We start from the raw sequence: 18,468 nt of genomic DNA, 5'->3' as shown, positions 1-18,468 counted from the left end.
ATAATAGTATATAATGAGATCAAATGGCAAGATCTCTTAAAAAAAATAATAATAATTAAGTACCTACTAAAACACTCACCAATCTGTACAGTAATTAGAGTTTTTTTTACATTCCTTAAAGAGTCAAATTTTCAGTTACCCACAGATTATGATTAATTACCAACTGCAAGATACTGCAAAATTTAAATGATTACGACTAATTGTTATTTTATTAAATTACTGATAAAGTTCCCTTCTGGTCTTATGATTATTTTTTCCTCACTTTTATAAACGGGTGCTTCATAGTCGGAGCCAATGATCTGATTGTGTTGCATGTGCATTGGAGGGTACTTAACAAGGAGTGCGCAGTGGCTTATCATGGCCGCCCCTGTTTCTTCCGGTGACCCCCCTGTTTCTCCCTCTCCTCCCCTTCCCTCCTCCCCTGTCCACCACTCTCCCAAGCCATGGAACTCCCTTTTCTCCAACCATCACAATCCTCCCTCTACTGATCTTGACCTTACCTTCATCCCCTCCACCTCTTCTGAACCCTGTCCGGTTGCGCATTGTCCCTCCGCCTCCACCGCTGTTAGTATTCAAAGGTGGTCCTCTGCTTTTCTTGGCCAGTTTCTTGGCCCCCCTCCCCCGTTCGCCATTCTGAAAGCTTCACTCTCTAAACAATGGAAAGCTCAAGGAATGCTGGACATTCGCCAAATCGGCTCCGGTATTTTCTTATTCAAAATCGACTCACCTGACTGTCGCTCTCGTGCTCCCCGTGGTTTGTAGGAAAATCTCCATTATTCCTTAAACCTTGGACCCCGTCGCTACCACTCCACAAGGTCGACTTCAGCTCTCTTCCCCTGTGGATCAATCTGCCAGGTCTTCCGCTCGAGTTTTGGAACTCCGATTGTCTGAGCAGAATAGGTTCGGCTCTTGGTAAGCCACTGCGCACTGATGCAAAAACATTGAACTCGTCTCGCCTCTCATACGCAAGGATTTGTGTTGAATTTTCCGCTGCAAAAGATCTCCCGTCGAATGTCACCATTGCCGATGATCTTGGGCTCAAATACAGCCAAATCATTGTTTTCGATTGGATCCCTCCTCGTTGCGACCATTGTTCCACTTTTGGTCATGCCTCAAGTGATTGCTCCTTTGCGACTCATCCATTTGCAAAGTCTACTGCCCCGAATCACCCTCCGCCAACAGAAGATTCAAGGTTCTCTACCGAAGCCCTTCTAAAAATGACCACAATTGATGCTCTTGAGTTGGTTTCGATTCCTGCTACAGCCGTAAGTACTTCCGATGTTGTGAATCTGCCGCCAGCTGCCGGACACTCAACTCCGGCAACAAATACTTACCGAAGAAGAAGAAGAAGAAATAAAGCTGCTCCCTTACCTGCATCTCTGGCCGCTGCCTCGACTGCTGTCATCCCATTAGTCGATGACCTATCATATCCGACTGCCATACCTGAAAGCTACTCTGCGGATGAAGATTCCGAAGTTCCTGAGGTGTCTGCTCCTCCTGATGAAGCTGCTACCAATGATAGAGCTCCTGATCGTTCAACTGAGGTACCTATTTATTGCTCCGTTGAAGCCCAGTCCCCGCCTTTCCCAACTGATGTAAATTGGAACAACCTGAAACATAAAGTCGTTTCGCCCAAAGCCTCCAGTAACCCTGCGAAGAAGTCTGATCCTATCCATATCTCTCCCTCTACTTCGGTTGTACCGCTTCCCTCTCGCCAGCTGGGGCCCACCACCAATTCCCCTTCCATTATCCAGCTGGGAGCTGTTTCAAATCCACCATACTTCTCCCACCGCCTTTCGGCCCATAACCCTTCTCCCCCAAATATCCCGTTTACTTCTCATGGGCCGAAGCCCATTACCCCTTTAAACCCTCCCTTTGGTCCATTGAACCGTAGGCCCAGATCCAAACGATCAATACAACCCAAAGCTTTGCCCAGTTATTCTAATGGGCATGTCCAGCTATTGTCCTTAGTCCATTCCAGCTCTAGTCCTGAAGCCGTAAACCTGCCTTCTACCACCCAACAAATAACCCAGCCTTCGCCATTCAACCATTAAACCCAGATAACTGAACCTTCATCCACCATCCCAGCTCCATCCTCCGGCCCTTTTCCAACTGTTGTCACAACCCATGAGAACTTGCGTGAGACTTTGTCCAGCCCTCCCCATCAACTTGCCTCTTGACCCCCTCCCTTTTATTTTGCTCTCCCCCCCCCCTCTTCGTTTTTATGTCTGATTGTATTGTGTGGAATGTTAGAGGCTTAAATAACATTGCAAAGCAGAGTGAAGTTAAGAAATTCCTCTTGGATGCTAAAGTCAGCTTTTGTGCCCTTCTTGAGACCCATGTCCAAGTTGAGAATTCCCATCGGATTGCTAGCTTCTTAGCCCCATCCTGGTCCTTCCTTTCCAACTATTCCCATTGTTCCAATGGTAGAATTTGGATTCTTTGGAACCCCTCCTCTCTCAACATTTCCCTCATTGACTCTTCTCCCCAATTCATGCACATCTCCTTGTCCCCTTCTAATTCCAACTCCATCATCTTTCTCACCATTGTCTATGGTTTCAATCGGGCTGCTGAGCGTGCCCCTTTATGGGATTCCATTCGTTCTCTGTCTTCGGCTCATGTAAATCAATCATGGGGTGTGGGTGGGGATTTTAATATTGTTCGTTATTCCAATGAGCGAGTGGGTGGTAGTCGTCTAAATCATTTAGCGATTGAGGATTTCAACTCCTGTCTTGAAGATTCTTGTCTCACTGATCTTCGTTGGTTTGGCCACTCTCTCTCTTGGCATAACCGTCGTATTGGTGAGGATAGGATTGCTTCGAAGCTTGACCGATTCCTTGTCAACCATCATTGGCTCTCCTCCTTCCCTGACTCCCATGCCACCTTCTCCCCTCCGGGCCTCTCGGATCATTCCCCTTGCCTTGTCCATTTCTTTCCCCTATCCTCCTTCGGTCCCAAACCATTCAAATTCTTCGATATGTGGACCTCCAACCCGTCCTTTCTTGAGACTGTCAAGGATGCTTGGGAGAAGCCTGTTCATTGCCACTCCCTTCCTCTAATTAGTTTTGCCCGTCGGCTTAGGAATACTAAGGAAGCTCTCCGGCGATGGAACATCTCCACGTTTGGAAACATCTCCTCTAGAGTCTCTGATTGCCGCTCCCACCTCTTGCAAATCCAGGCCAATCTTCAAACTGACCCCCTTAATCCTTCTCTTGCGGTCAATGAGAAACTTCTCTCTTCTGAGCTTTCTTCTTTGGTCTCCCTTGAAGAAAACTTTCTTCGCCAAAAAGCAAGGATAAAATGGCTCCAACTTGGTGATTCCAACTCCGCTTTTTTCCACCGTTCCCTCAAGGCGAGAAATAACCACAATTCTATTCCAGCTATTCTTTCTAGCCATGGATCTTGGATTCTCGACCCTCCGGGTATCAAAGCTGAGGTGGTCTCTTTCTTCTCCAATCTCCTTTCTCCTCCTCGGTCCTCTCTTCCTCCGCGCCCCCCTTTGCCCCCAGGCTTGATAAACAAAGTTGTTAGTCATCATTCTCTCCCCTCTCTTTTCTCCATTCCTTCCCATGATGAAATCCTCCATGCCATCCACTCCCATAAATCAAATCGTGCCCCTAGCCCGGATGGATTTAGTATGGGGTTTTTCTCTAGTGCTTGGAGCCTCATTGAGGATGATCTCATTAAGGCTATCAGAAGCTTCTTCCTCAACCCCTCCCAGCTCTCCTCCATCAATCAAACTTTTCTTTGCCTCATCCCCAAAAAGGCAGGTGCCTCCTCCCTTTCTGATTTTCGCCCTATTTCCCTCTGTAATCTCTTATATAAGTTCATCTCTAAAATCCTAGCGAATCGGCTCAAAAAGGTTATGCCTAACCTGGTTAGCCCTAACCAATCAGCGTTCATTTCCGGTCGTAGTATCGCGGATAATATCCTTCTTTGTGCAGAGATTGTCAGGGGGTTTGATAGAGCTTCCCACTCCCCTGCTGCTCTCCTCAAAGTGGATCTCCACAAAGCTTTTGACTCGATTCGCTGGGATTTTATTAGTGATGTCCTTTTAGCCATGAGATTCCCTCCTCCTTTTATCCACTGGATTGAAGTTTGCATCTCCACCCCTTTCTTTTCTGTCATTACTAATGGCTCGCCGGTGGGCTTCTTTCCCTCTAGTGTCGGTATCCGCCAAGGCTGTCCCCTCTCTCCCTTTCTCTTCTCTTTGGCTCTAGAGGTCCTATCCCGTCTCCTTCAAACCAAGACTGATCAACTCTTGACTTCTCCCATCCCCAAGTGTAAAGCCATCAATCTGACTCATCTCGCCTTTGCCGATGATCTCATGATCTTCTCTAAAGCTGACCCCAGATCCATATCCTCCATCTCCTCCACTCTCTCCTTCTTCGAGTCTTTATCTGGCCTTAAAGTCAACCTTGAAAAATCTACTCTCTTCCTGTCTGGTGTCTCGGAGCCCCTTCGTTCTAGTCTCCTGAATCTTTCGGGGTTCAAGCCTGGTTCTTTCCCTATTAACTACCTTGGGCTTCCTCTTATTCCGGGTAGGCTTACTCGTCATCATTGCACCCCTATGTTGGATAACATTCGGAAAAGCCTCCAACTTTGGAAAAGCCGGCTTCTCTCTTATGCTGGTAGGGTTGAGCTCATCCGGTCTGTGCTCCAATCTTCCTACCTTTACTGGTGTGGTATTTTCCCGATCCCTAAAGCCATCTCATCTGCAATGGAATCTCTCTTCTGTGCCTTTCTCTGGAAGGGCCAGGAATCCTCCCGATTCCTTCATCCCATAAGCTGGTCCAAGGTTTGTCGGCCCAAATCTGAGGGAGGCCTAGGAATCCGTAGGATTCAAGAGGTTAACACCGCTGCTTTGCTCAAACTCATTTGTAAAATCATCACCAAGGAAGATTCCATTTGGGTCAATTGGGTCCACTCATATTTTCTCAAATCCAACTCCTTTTGGACTGTCTCTATCCCCTCTAATCCTTCATGGTCTTGGAGGAAACTCCTCCTTCTCCGTCCCCGTGCTCTTTCGGCCATCACCACCCACATCTCCTCTGGCTCCTCCACTTCTTTCTGGCAAGATCCGTGGCATCCGATGGGTATCCTCCTCTCTCTCTTTCCCGCCCGCACAGTCTATGAATCCCGAATCCCCAAATCCACTTTGCTCTCGGAGTTTATCTCCAATGGTTCTTGGGTCCCTACCCCGCACTATAGTCTCACGCAAGTTTGGAATTCCCTCCCCCCTATTTACCCCCTCCCTCAAGATACTATAATCTGGTCCCCCACTTCCAAATCCTTTACTACGGCTTCGGCCTGGAACCTCCTTCGCTCCCCCTCCCCAGCCCCTCCATGGCCTCCTCTAGTATGGTTTAAAGGTCATATTCCCCGTCATTCCCTCACCCTCTGGAGAGCTTTAAACCTAGCCCTGCCAACACAGTCTTTCCTAATTTCCCGCCAAATCCCGGTGAACCCAAATTGTATCCTTTGTTGGAATGGTATTGAGGACACTGAGCATTTGTTCTTTTCCTGCCCTTTATCTAGTGCCCTGTGGAGAAAAGCCCTCAGTTACATTTGGCCCCGTTCCCGTCGTTCATTTGGGTTTACACGTGACTGGTCTTGGATTCTGAGCAAATTCGCAGTACCTCTATTTGCGATCGTATTGGTAAGCTAGTCTTTGGTGCCACAGTTCATCATCTATGGTGGGAGCGTAATCTCAGGCGTTGGAACTCCAAATCCCGCTCTATTGATACCATTTGGAATGCTATTTATTTTGATGTTTCAGCTAGGATTCCATCCTCTCCCCTCCCCCCGGTTGTTGATTCCCCAAGGAACAGGCTCATTGTTGTGTCCTGGGGTCTCAACACCCAAACCTCCCCTTCCAGCTGATGTTTGTCTGTGATTTTTGTATTCTATTTTCGTCTCTTTAATAGATTATTTATTCATCCAAAAAAAAAAAAACAAGGAGATCATTAGCACCCACACGGTTCCTTTAATGAGTATTCTTCTTAATAGATCTCAAACCTCGCCTAGGCATTGTGGATTACAAGGGTAAAGCAATGTCGCTCTTTTCTCTAAACAAGAAAGCATGCGCTTTGTTATGTAAAGTGTTGCCTTGGCATTCTAAGTGATGCCTTGGTATGGCGTTGTTGTGAAAGGGACTAAGGTTTCCTAACTAGGATAGGACTCCTCTTTAAAAATCCTAGTTTTTGTTTTCTTATTTTTTCTATTTTGGTTCCTATTCTGTATAAGACTAGTTTCCTAATCAATCTAGGATTAGGTTTTCCATTCCTACTTGTTTTTGTAATTCTTTTCCACTCAGAGTAGGACATACTCAGTTTGCAAATATAAATACCCCAGTGGGGCCTATGCATGAATCATACAACATGGTACAATAGCCCTAGGCTTCTCAATCAATCCATCTTTCTAATGGACCCTTCGCAATGTTGCCTTCTTCTATAAAGCCAATCGCAAGACTGGTCTTACATCTATGTCGAGAAACACAATGTCGATAGTATGGCACTCTTGATCAGTGTGATCTCAAGCCCTCTATTTATAATAAAGTGGAAATAATACAATTACATAGATACCCTCAACTGGGTAACAAGAAACAAAAATTTACATGAACAAAAACTCTAAGAGTTGAACTCCTAGTAGAACCCAACCAACACTCCCCCTCAAGTTGTGGCATGGATATTGGTCATGCCCAACTTGCGTATGATAGGAAGGAAATCTCCTTCCTTAAAACCCTTAGTGAAAATATCTGCCACTTGGTCTCCAAACCTCACAAAAGGCATGCAGATGAGCCCTTGTTCCAACTTTCTTTTGACAAAAAACCTGCCAATTTCAATGTGCTTAGTTCGATCATGTTGTACACGATTATTATAAAAATACTAATAGCAGCCTTGTTGGCACAATATAGCATCATAGGGTTTGAAACTTGGACTCCAATATCTTCTAGCAAGCCTTTCAACCATAGTAGCTCACAGACTCTACAAATCATAGCTCTATAGTCAGCTTCGGTACTAGATAAAGCCACCACATTCTATTTCTTACTTCTCCAAGTAACTAGATTACCTCCAACAAAGGTACAATAATCTATAATTGACTTCCTATCAGGCGATCCAGCCCAGTCTACATCAGTGTATGCTTCTACTCTTAGATTATCAGTGGGTGACAAAAGTATCCCTTTTCCAGGAGTTCCCTTCAAATGCTACAATATTCTGGTATTCATGTGAGCTAAATATGGATCATGCATGAACTGGCTCACTATCTCGACCTAAGTGATGTCTGGCCTGGTGTGGGACAAGTAAATAAGCTTCCCTACCAGCCTTTGGTATCTTCCTTTGTCCACTGCTTCTCCCCCTTTTTCCTTAAGTTTAGCTCTAGCTTCAATAAGAGTATCAACTGCTTTACACCCCAACATTCCCACTTCTGGTAATAAATCTAGGACATACTTTCTTTGGGATAGAAATATACCCTTCTTTGATCGAGCCGCCTCAATCCCTAAGAAGTACTGTAAATTCCCTAAATCTTTAATCTCAAACTCTCTACCAAGAAAGTCATTCAATCTTTGAATTTCTTCACCATCATTCTCTGTGATGACAATATCGTCCACACAAACAATGAGAAGTGTGTTGTTAGTACCTGACTTCTTGACACATAGTGTATGATCAACATTGTTTTGCTTGTACCCAATAGAAGTCATTACCTTCAGGAGGCATTGAAACCAGCATCTAGGGAACTGCTTTAACCCATAAATCAACATCTTTAACCAACAAACTTTCCCAGCAGTATTGTCATCGAACAAACCATGTGGGATTTCCATATAGACTTCTTCCTCTAACTCCCCGTGTAAGAAGGCAATCTTTACGTCTAATTGGTGCAAGTTCCAGTCTTTGTTCACAGTCACAGACAACAGAACTCTGACAGTGTTCAGTTTCATAATAGGGGTAAAAGTCTCATGATAATCAATCCCATAGGTCTGGGTAAACCCCTTTGCAACTAGTTTAGCCTTCAACCTAATGACTGATCCATCCATATTTGTTTAACCACAAACACTCATTTGTAACCCACAAGTTTTTTTCCTGGAGGAAGTGTAACCAGCTCCAAAGTATCATTTTTCATCATTGCCTACATTTCCTCTACCTACTTTCCATCTCTTATCAGCATAGGCTTTCTGTCAACTTTTAAGAATAGATATAGATGATAAAGAGGATATAAAAGCACAGTAAGAGTCAAACAAAGAGTTATAAGAAACATATTCATCTATAGGATGTTGAGTACAAGATTTGACTCCTTTTCTAATAGCAATAGGAAGATCAGAAGAAGATACCTCAAGAGGAACAACAGAATTTGATTCTGGAGCAGAAGACTGAAGTGGTAATATGTCACCTTTCTCCACCTGCTTTGGCCAGTTGTAATTCTTCCTCTGATAAGTTTGCACCTCCTTATTCTAGTCAATCTAGTTTATAAAGACCTCAATAGCGTGCTTCACAGGAGTGGTCTCCCCCTAACTAGGCTCTTCACATGGTTCAAAAAACGGAGGGGGAGAATTAGAGTCCTCAAGTATACTAGCCAAAGTCTCCCCCGGTCAAAAAACACTTCTTGAACTCCTAAGTTGTGTTGTAGTGGTATGATAGAAAGGTCTAGAGTTGGGAAGAGCACATCTCCTCTAGGACTCTCCCCTTGGAGAGGTGTATAATAAGGGCAAGACTCATAAAAATTACATCCATGGAGACAATTGTTTTCCTAGAAGAAGGATAATACATCTGTACCCTTTCTAAGTGGCAGAATACCCCAGAAAAATGCAGCGTAGGCGCATGGTGCCAACTTACTCTGGTGGGCTGTGATTCTACCATAACACACACATCCAAAAATCTTTGGGCGAATAACATAAAAGGAGGCTCTCTGGAGAATCTCATTAGGACATTTTGTTGGTTGAGTTCCCCTAAGAGTTCAATTCTATTAGAGTTTTAGTTCGTGTAATTTTCTATTTTCTTATTACCCAAGTAAGGGTATTTAAGTAATAGTTCTCTTTTCACCTTCTTATAAATAAAGGGCTTGAGATCACGCTGATCTATTAAGCCATTCTATCATAATCAATTGTCTCAACATGGTATCACAGCCAATGATCGATTAGGACTGTAGAAAGAAGGGGGGGGGGGAATTGATTTTCTCTCTCTCAATTCAGCATCCACCATTGCCGCTACTACTTCCCTCCCACAGCCCATCGCTGACCTGAAATCACTGTCACCAGATCTTCTTCTCCATCGCAATCTCTCTCTCTCTCTCTCTCTCTCTCTCTCTACAGCAACCACCATCACTGCTGCTACTACCCTCCCACAGCCCATTGCTGACCTGCTACCTTTGTTGCTTGAAACCTGAAAACCATAAAACCAGAAAACCATAAACTTCTTCTTCTTCCAGCAAATTTTCCCTATTTTCTACCCTTACCATCATCGCAATCATCGCATTAACCACCAGCACCCATCGCCTGTTACCTTCTACCCTCCCACAGCCCATCACTGACCTGCTACCTTCATCGCCTGAGAGCTGAAAACCAGAAAACCAGAAATTCTTCTTCTTCCAACAGAAAAACCTACATAGACCTAACCGAACCATGTCATGTTTCTTTCCTTTCTAACTTAGTTTCTTCTCGTAACAAGGATGAATTTTTTTTTGAAGCCTGCATTTTTGCGAAGCAGACTCATTCTACTTATTTATATTCTCTACATAATATAAAATCTATTCATTTTGTACTAATTCATACTGATGTGTGGCAACCCTGCCAAGGTGTTTATCAGGCCATAGGTACTTTGTTACTTTTATTGATTGTCATTCTCGTTCTACATGGATTTATCTTTTAAGACAAAAAAATGAGATTTTCCGATATTTTCATGATTTTCATAATATGATCAAAACTCAATTCAATGTCACTGTGAAGATCCTTCGCAGTGACAATGGCATAGAATATATTGATGGTGAATTTCAAAGATATCTCTTTGACTCTGGCATAATACATCACACTAGTTGTATTGATACGGCTGCCTAAAATGGGGTTGCCGAAAGGAAGAATCAGCATCTTTTAGAAATAGCTCATTCAATTATGATTGCTATGAATGTCCCTGACCAATACTAGAGTGATGCTATACTCACTGCCTCTTACCTTATTAATAGGATGTCCAGCAGGATACTTGGTTTTAAATGTCCTAATGAAAAGATTTAGGGGGCCTCTTCTTTTGTTATTCCCCCAAAGGTTTTTGGATGTGTGTTATGCCAAAATCACAGCCCACCAGAATAAGCTGGCTCCCCACGGCTTGCGCTGCATATTTCTGGGGTATTATGCCTACTCAAAAAGGGTACAAATGTTATCATCCTCCTTCCAGAAAAACCATTGTCCATGGATGTACTTTTTAATGAGTCTTACCCTTACTATACACCTCTCTAGGGGGAAAGTCCTAGAGGAGAGGTGTTTTTTCCACCTCTAGACCTTCCTTTCACACATAGACTCTCACACACTACCACAACACAACTTAGGAGTTCAATAAAAGTTTTTGGACTAGGGGGAGACTTAGCCAGTATACCTGAGGACTTTAATTCTCCCCCTCTGTTTTCTGACCCATGTGAAGAACCTAGTCAGGGGGAGACCTCTCATGTAAATCACACTATTGAGGTCTTTCAAAACAAAATTGACCTGAATAAGGAGGTGCAAACTTCTCTGAGGAAGAATTACAATCAGCCAAAGCACGTGGAGAAATGTGACACGTTACCACTTCATCTTCCTGCTCCCAGAATCAGATTATATTGTTCCCCTTGAGGTATCTTCTTCTGATCTTCCTATTGCTATTAAAAAAGGAGTCAGATCTTGTACTCAGCATCATATAGCTGAATATGTTCCTTATGACTCTTTGTTTGACACTTATTGTACTTTTATATCTCTCTATCATCTGGTTTTGTTCCTAAAAATTGGTAAGAAGCCTATGCTGATAAGAGATAGAAGGCAGCTATGGTAAAGGAAATGCAAAAAATGAAGAAAAATTATACTTGGGAGCTGGTTACACTTCCTCCAGGAAAGAAAAAAACCCGTGGGTTGTAAATGGTTGTTTGTGGTTAAATAAAATATAGATGGATCAATCAACAGGTTGAAGGCTAGACTAGTTGCAAAGGGGTTTACCCAGACCTATGGGATTGATTATCAGGAGACTTTTGCCCCTATTGCAAAACTAAACACTGTCAAAGTTCTATTGTCTATAGCTGTGAACAAAGACTGGAAGTTGCACCAACTAGACGTAAAGATGCCTTCTTGCATGGGGAGTTAGAGGAAGAAGTCTATATGGAAATCCCACATGATTTCTCTAATGACAACACTGCTGGAAAAGTTTGTCAGCTGAAGATATCAATTTATGAGTTAAAACAGACTCCTAGATACTGGGTTTAGACGCCTCCTGAAGGTAGTGACCTCTATTGGGTACAAACAAAGCAATACTAATCATACATTGTTTGTCAAGAAGTCAGGTACCAATATCACACTTCTCATTGTTTATGTAGACGATATTGTCATCACAGGGAATGATGGTAAGGAAATTCAAAGGTTGAAGGACTTGCTTGGTAAAGACTTTGAGATTAAAGATCCAGGGAAGTTACAGTACTTCCTAGGGATTGAGGTGGCTCGATCAAAGAATGGTATATACCTATCCCAAAGGATGTATGTCCTAGATTTACTATCAAAAGTGGGAATGTTGGGGTGTAAAGCAGTTGATACCTACATTGAGGCTAGAGCTAAACTTAAGGAGAAAGAGGGAGAACCACTGGACAAAGGAAGACAACAATGTCTACAAGGCTGTAGCCAGTTAGCCACACCTTGTACAAACCTCCACAGAAGACTGAAAAACAGACTTAAACACTTCAAACAAAAAGCCTACCCCAATCCTTAACTAGCAATATAAGTATAAAACAGAACACAATCTGACTAGGAAACTAGTAAAATTAAGGAACTGACCCAAAATAGGACTCTTAAGTCTCTAACTAAAGTAATGAGGTGAATCCCATTTTCCTGCTTTATATCCATGTTTTAGGTCAAATCAGAAAAGCTTATAAAAAAGAAAGTGACAATTAGAGATTTTGAAAAAGGGAGAGAAATGACATAACTCTTAAGGAGTAATGCCCTGAGCTCTTATAACAAATTGATGATACAGAGACTTAAACAGAAAGGAATGACGGAAAGATGATAAAGAGACTTAAACAGAAAGGAATGACGGAAAAGGTAGACAACTGCAGGTGGCTAGGATGCCTTAGTGATATGAGCTTACAATTTACATGGATAAGAACGTAAAATTTCTTTGCCATCAGAAGAACCCACACAAATTCATCATAGTATTTGTAGCAGCAGCATGATGAGCTGTATTATGGAAGCATACAAATGATGGAGCAGGCAGACAACTGCAGGTGGCTAGGATGTCTTACTCAGTTAAGTTTACATGGATAAGAATGCAAAAAAATTTCACTATCACAAGAACCCACACAAAGTCATCATAGTAGTAGTAGTAGTAGTAGCAGCAGCATGATGAGCTACATCATGGAAGCATACAAATAGAAGTTGAAAACACAGAAGCTTCTAGGCTATTCATATACAGTTTATTTACAAAACAATAAATAAACAAATAAAAACAATGCTACACTTTTCATAGGAAAAAAAAAATGTTGCACTATTTACTAACCTCCTCTGGTGTGATCGTGTACATCAATTCTTCAATTTTTCGAGCAAACTGGAAGAGTCTTTCAAATTGCTGCATATAAAACAATGTGAAAAACCATCCTCATAGCACCACAGCAAAGCCGCCACAAAAAGCAAAGTTAATGGTGTTCCAACAAATTCCTTACAAGAAAGCACCTAAATTTAGGAGCATAATCATCAAGGCATCTAGGCACATTGAAGTGGGCCTGGACACCCACAGGGCAAGTCGGCGAGCAAGGCACCTGGATTCTGAGGCAAAACCTTGACACCTACGACTAGAAGTCATAATTACCAATAGACAAGAAAGACAATAATGGGAACAGAGTACTTACATAATATATGATCATATGGATGTGACGTGTACAAGCCTGTTCATAAGCTTCACTTGCCTGGTGATAGAACTTCGCAAGTGTTTGCACAACATTGGCTAGGTCGTAAAGGCTGCAAACAACCATTTCTAATCAGCATTCACAAATGATACTTGTTTTGGAACAGAACCAAAAACTCACCAACTGAATCTAAAGATAGCCTCAATAACTCAATAAATTAAAAACAGAAAATAATTTTTTTTTTTTTTTTGGAGTACCTGTTCTGGAATGCTGCATAGTTTTCTAAAAGCACAATGTCAGCATATTTTGGATCAGTTTGTGCAATTTTCTCCAATGTCGCAAACATTACGCTAACCTGTACAAAGGGTACCCTATCATGTAAGCTTGGATATCAGAATAATTAATTCAATACCAATGCCAAAATAGACCATTTCCAGGATCAGCAAACTCCTAGTCCAAACCATTGACTCAAACAGGGATCATCCGGGACCAATGCAAGATCTTTATATGGTGGACCATCTGATCCATCATGATATCATCATTGTATGGAGGATTGGACAATCTAATTCCAACCCAGATTTGGAGGAGCTATAAAAAGAATGTGGCCCTTGACCCCAAACCAGACCCACAAAAAGAAATATTTCACATGTATCCTGTTATGTTGTAATGAAGAGGAATAAAGAATGGTGTTTTTAGGAGCTTAAGACAGGGAGGACGTGATGAAGAGGATTTATAACCTGGTGGCAGTAGACCTTATACTGTTACAGCTAAAACAACTAGTGGATGTCTCCTTTTTATTAGCATGTTAATAGCCATCTTTCCCTAACTAAAGCTCCGCCAAATGATTGGTTCCAGTTGCAAGTCTGTCAGCTGTAACCTGATCTGATAATACTCGAGTAAACACATTACTAATTTTTATTTAGATCATGGTATCATTTGGCAAATGAGCTGTCCATACACCACTGAACAGAATTGTCAATCCTCTCACAATAATTCTCAACCTTGTCCAATTAATGCAGTACATCCAATCGATCATTAATCTTAATCCAATTTTATTTTGAATTCAACAAATGGAGAAAGACATAATAGTGAGGAAAAAATTACATATCAAAAAACATGATATGATTACTTACAAGTTTTGTGTAAGCCTGATCAACCAAGTCCCTCGAGTGCCCTTGTATATATTGTTCCATACGTGTTGCAAGGGTTGCAAATCTACAAAGAAATGGTGAAACTTTGAAACAAATCAGCAGTGACTGAGAGTTGGACACAAAGCAATATATGAAGAATCAAAGATTACCTCAGCCATTTTAAGAAACTAGATTCTGAAATATTTAACTAACTACATGAAAGAAACGCAAATCATACGAGATCACAATATGATAAGAAAGAACCTCACCTATCAACATGACCACAGTTTTTAGGGCAAGGTTTCTCTACACCATAAAAATCAAAACTGAAACTTGGATCCTTTTAACAGTTTCAACTTAACCCAATGAAATAGCATGAACCCTTTGAACAGTCAAAGAAAATTGCACATGAAGCCAAAGGTCGTGAGTTGTGACAGGATAAAGTTTCAGAGAGAATGGATAGAGCACCAGAGAAAAAAAAATTTACTGTTGCTGGATTTGCAGAGAAGGGAGTGAAGGGGAAATAAGAGGCACTGGTACTGTTGGACTTTGTGTTATGTGCAACAGTTCCTTAGGGACTAGTTCATAGTCTAGAATATTGAAATTTCTCTTATTCACCTTTTACCTCCCTTGATAGGTGTCAGTAATCCATTCACCTTATAAGTAATATAAGTGAACTGGAGATAATTCTCTAGCACATAATATTCTACTATCGTTTTTCTTCTTCTCTTCCCCTCCACCCACGTTTTCAACTTTCTACTTTCTTCTCGGTTATGGTTCTCTTACAGTCATAGAAAAAAAATTCAAGGGAAACTCAAGTTTTGACCAGGTGAAAATGGGAAACTTACCATAGAAAAAAATTCGAGGGAAACTCAAGTTTCGACTGGGTGAAAATGGAAAACCTAGGTGGGAAACTAGGAAATTTTGAGGAAGCTTAGGACTTTTTTGTGCAAGTTTCGATAGATATTAAGGAGTATTTTAAGGTGGCACTCTGAATTTAAGCTAATTAGAGTATAAAGAACACATTGGCACACGTATTTTGCTAAAAATATCAATGTAGATATGTCATTTAATGTACATTACATCAATGTAGAGTTGTCCGAGAAGTGCACTATAAACTTAACTACTTAAGTACATAACATTCAATATATAATTTCTAACTTCAAAACATCAAATACAAAGTAACTAACAATGAAAGGAAAGTACAACTCAGTGCCAAGAGGAGTTTCTCGGTGGATCCATCCTGAGAACTAAGTAGTACTATACATATAACATCCTCTCCTCTAACCAGCAAACATAGACATCCCAAGACATTTTATGCCTATGATTGTCAAGGTAATCGACAACTGCAACTTTACAAGTCTGGTCATCAACATGCCTAAGATAACCACTCTGAGGGAATACGCAATCTGGATAGGGAAATCCTAATGGAGGGGGTATTTGTCATGATATTTGGGGAAACATGAAAGAAACAAAATTATTGAAAATTTGTGGAAGTTATGAAACTTGCAGGAAAAAGTCTCAGGTTACCACAAAATTTCCCAACTTTACACGAAATTTCCCATGGTCTTGTTCGATGATTGTAAAAGTAGTTAATCCATAACCCACAACCCATTTCTTCCCTTGATTTATAGTTATCATCGACTTCTTCTTCTTCTTCTTTTCCTTTTTTTCTCTCTTAATCATGGTTCAAAATTTCAAGGAAATCTCCTCAAAAAATTTTGAAGTTTTTGACTAGGCCGAAGCGAAATACTTCTAAATAAAAATGTAAAAAATTTGGTTGAAATTTCAGTTGAGATCTCAAGAAAATTGGTAGTTAAGCGTGACTCCCACTCAAAGGGATGTAAATAATCGACTTTTATGGAAAACATCTCTCGTACCCAACCAACCAGCCATACATGCTACCAATGGCATCATATGACTTGTATCATTATGAATCAGTGGTTTTTTCACATATTGATAATCTATATGATAGGTACAAAAAAAAACACCACCAATTATTCCATCAAACTTTAGCTAAGTACTAAACAACTGTATTAAGACTTCAGGAGAGTATGACATGATGATGTCCTTCAATTTAATAATTATGGTTCTCCTAAAACAAGTACTAACCATTCAATTCATTACTTGCTTAAAACTTTAAATTGTCTATTATTTGTAACCTTGCAAGGTTCAAGATCTCAAGGGCAATCTGACCATTGAAAAAATGGAGATCTCAAACAAGATATGGTAACTCTCAATAGCCCTACTAGAGTGAACTCAGGGCCATCGTGTTGGCTTTGGGTGTTTTGTATTTTGCAGGTCCATATATTTATAGTTCAGTTGTATTTGTAATTGGAATAGGGTTTTGGGCCAATTACTTATACATGGATAAAATTGTAATTATCTAGGGATTAAGGTTTTGGGTTTTGCTACAACGAGTCTCGATTGGATAACCCAGAAAAGCATCCATCCTAGGAGGAGATGGCGAGTAATGTAGTACTATATTTGAATGATCAAAACAGTATCCAAACAAGATCTTTTCCCACGGAATGAGTTTCAGATTTGATAGATTAAAGGATAATATGAAAATCAGATTTGAATCAAACCTAAAATCTAGAGTGATACCACAATGATAACTTTAGGATAAGATTAGAACAATAGGAACAGATTTGTACTTCAAGAAAAGGATAGTAACTGAAATGAAAGTTTTAAAGCTTGATGAGCTTATTGCTAGATGGAGAAGTGAGGGAATGATCTAGCAAAAATGAGAGAACAAGGACAGGAAAATAACACCTAGGCTTCACACCGCAAGGTGGATCAATTGGATTGGACATCAACCTACCTTGATCAAACAAAAGGTTTTTCCATAGAGAAGAAAGGCTAACAAAAAACTTGATTTCAAATGATGAGTGAGTTCTACCCTCTTACATTAGTCCCTTTATATAGTCATTTTATAAGACAACACATAAAAGTACAACATCCAACCACTAGCTAACATCCACCTCTTGATGACTCAACCACTACCTAATTCTTGACAAAAGAAAACCCCTTTTGATAAGAGTTCCTTATTTTCAAACTATAGTCCCTTTTATTGACTTTGATGAAAATATCAAAGACTAGACTTGGCTTAGGTCTAGCCCATAAAGGTCATAACATGTGCCTGACTTTAACCCACTAAAACAATCCTAGCCCATGAAATTCATGGGCTGATTTGGGTCATATCCTTAGGCCTTTGATGGGGCTTAACCCATTTGGTGTTTTCTTTCTCACAAATGTCTTCAATTCTGCATCAGGGAGCAAGCAATGGGTAGCACTTTGTGAGGTGTGAGTGGTAAGGTTTTCAAGAATAGTGGAAACTCTATCTCTCTCTGGAGGATGTAGGCAATCTTGCTGAATCATGTAAAATTCCTCGTGTGTATGTTGCTTGTGTTCTTCATAGTTGTACATCCATCCCCAATACATGGGGGGGGGGGGTTCTAAGGGTCATGATGCATTGAGAGTTGGCATTTAGCTATTTTAGGCATTCTAAACACACTAGTGGCCTTAGAAAACATTATGTATGAATTCTAAATTGAACCTAAGTTTGAAACTAAAATGCTGCAAGAATGAACATATAAGGTTAAAACCATTAGGACATTTAAATGAAAACCAAGAGATAGATACATCAAATAAGTTAAATTGTTTAGAATTCCATCCACACAAGTACAATATAACCTTATCATTCTAAACTCTAGAATATAATAGTACAACCATCATAAGTTCATAAACCATACATTCATAAGAACATAACAGAAGAAGGTGATATCAAATCAATCAAGGCTCACCTCCACTATCAGCACCACCACTAGCACCACGACCACACCCTACAGGTCCTCTATCAGCAGCTCTTGTTTTGTTGGTGTAAATGTGCTAAACCTTGCTTAGGAAAGTTGCAGGTGAAGATCCGACAAGAATCAGGTAAAAAATCTAGCCAAAATCACCCTTTGGAGCACGTTGTTGAGATAGAAGGCAAGAGGAGAAAGAGAGAGTCGAGACGAGAATAGATCTCGCCTTGACTTGATCAAGTTTTTAAAAAAAGAAAAAAAAAATGGGTTGGATTGAGATCTTGACTAGACCGATCGAGTAGGAGGACTTTTCTATTATCAACCAGCATCTCGTCCCGCCAAACCAAAGTGAGATCTCACGTCGCGAAATCTCTGACCTTCCGACCTTAAGTACTTGAGCAATGTATAAATATGTAACTATGGGAAAGGATTCAATAATATACTACCAATCAAGAGTGTGAATACAAAACACC

The 18,468-nt window shown here is 40.9% G+C and overlaps 1 protein-coding gene across 2 annotated transcripts in view; it reads right to left on the bottom strand.

Annotated features, from left to right (window-relative positions):
* Positions 1–18,468, bottom strand: part of LOC149017851 (exocyst complex component SEC3A-like) — a 69,030-nt gene that overhangs the window by 4,475 nt on the left and 46,087 nt on the right. For both annotated transcript variants that reach the window (XM_089152183.1, XM_089152182.1), the window contains exons 19-22: positions 14,193–14,274; positions 13,317–13,414; positions 13,063–13,171; positions 12,714–12,782 (exon numbers count right to left, since the gene is read on the bottom strand). In XM_089152183.1, the coding sequence (XP_089008309.1) occupies positions 12,714–12,782; positions 13,063–13,171; positions 13,317–13,414; positions 14,193–14,274 (358 nt within the window). The remainder of the gene's footprint in view (positions 1–12,713; positions 12,783–13,062; positions 13,172–13,316; positions 13,415–14,192; positions 14,275–18,468) is intronic.

The sequence above is a fragment of the Hakea prostrata genome, chromosome 4 (assembly GCF_041222555.1).
Source record: "Hakea prostrata isolate BN-2017 chromosome 4, UWA_Hpros_2, whole genome shotgun sequence".
Lineage (NCBI taxonomy): Eukaryota > Viridiplantae > Streptophyta > Magnoliopsida > Proteales > Proteaceae > Hakea > Hakea prostrata.
The sequence above is the reverse complement of the archived record's forward strand: the minus strand, read 5'-3'. Positions and strand labels throughout refer to the sequence as shown.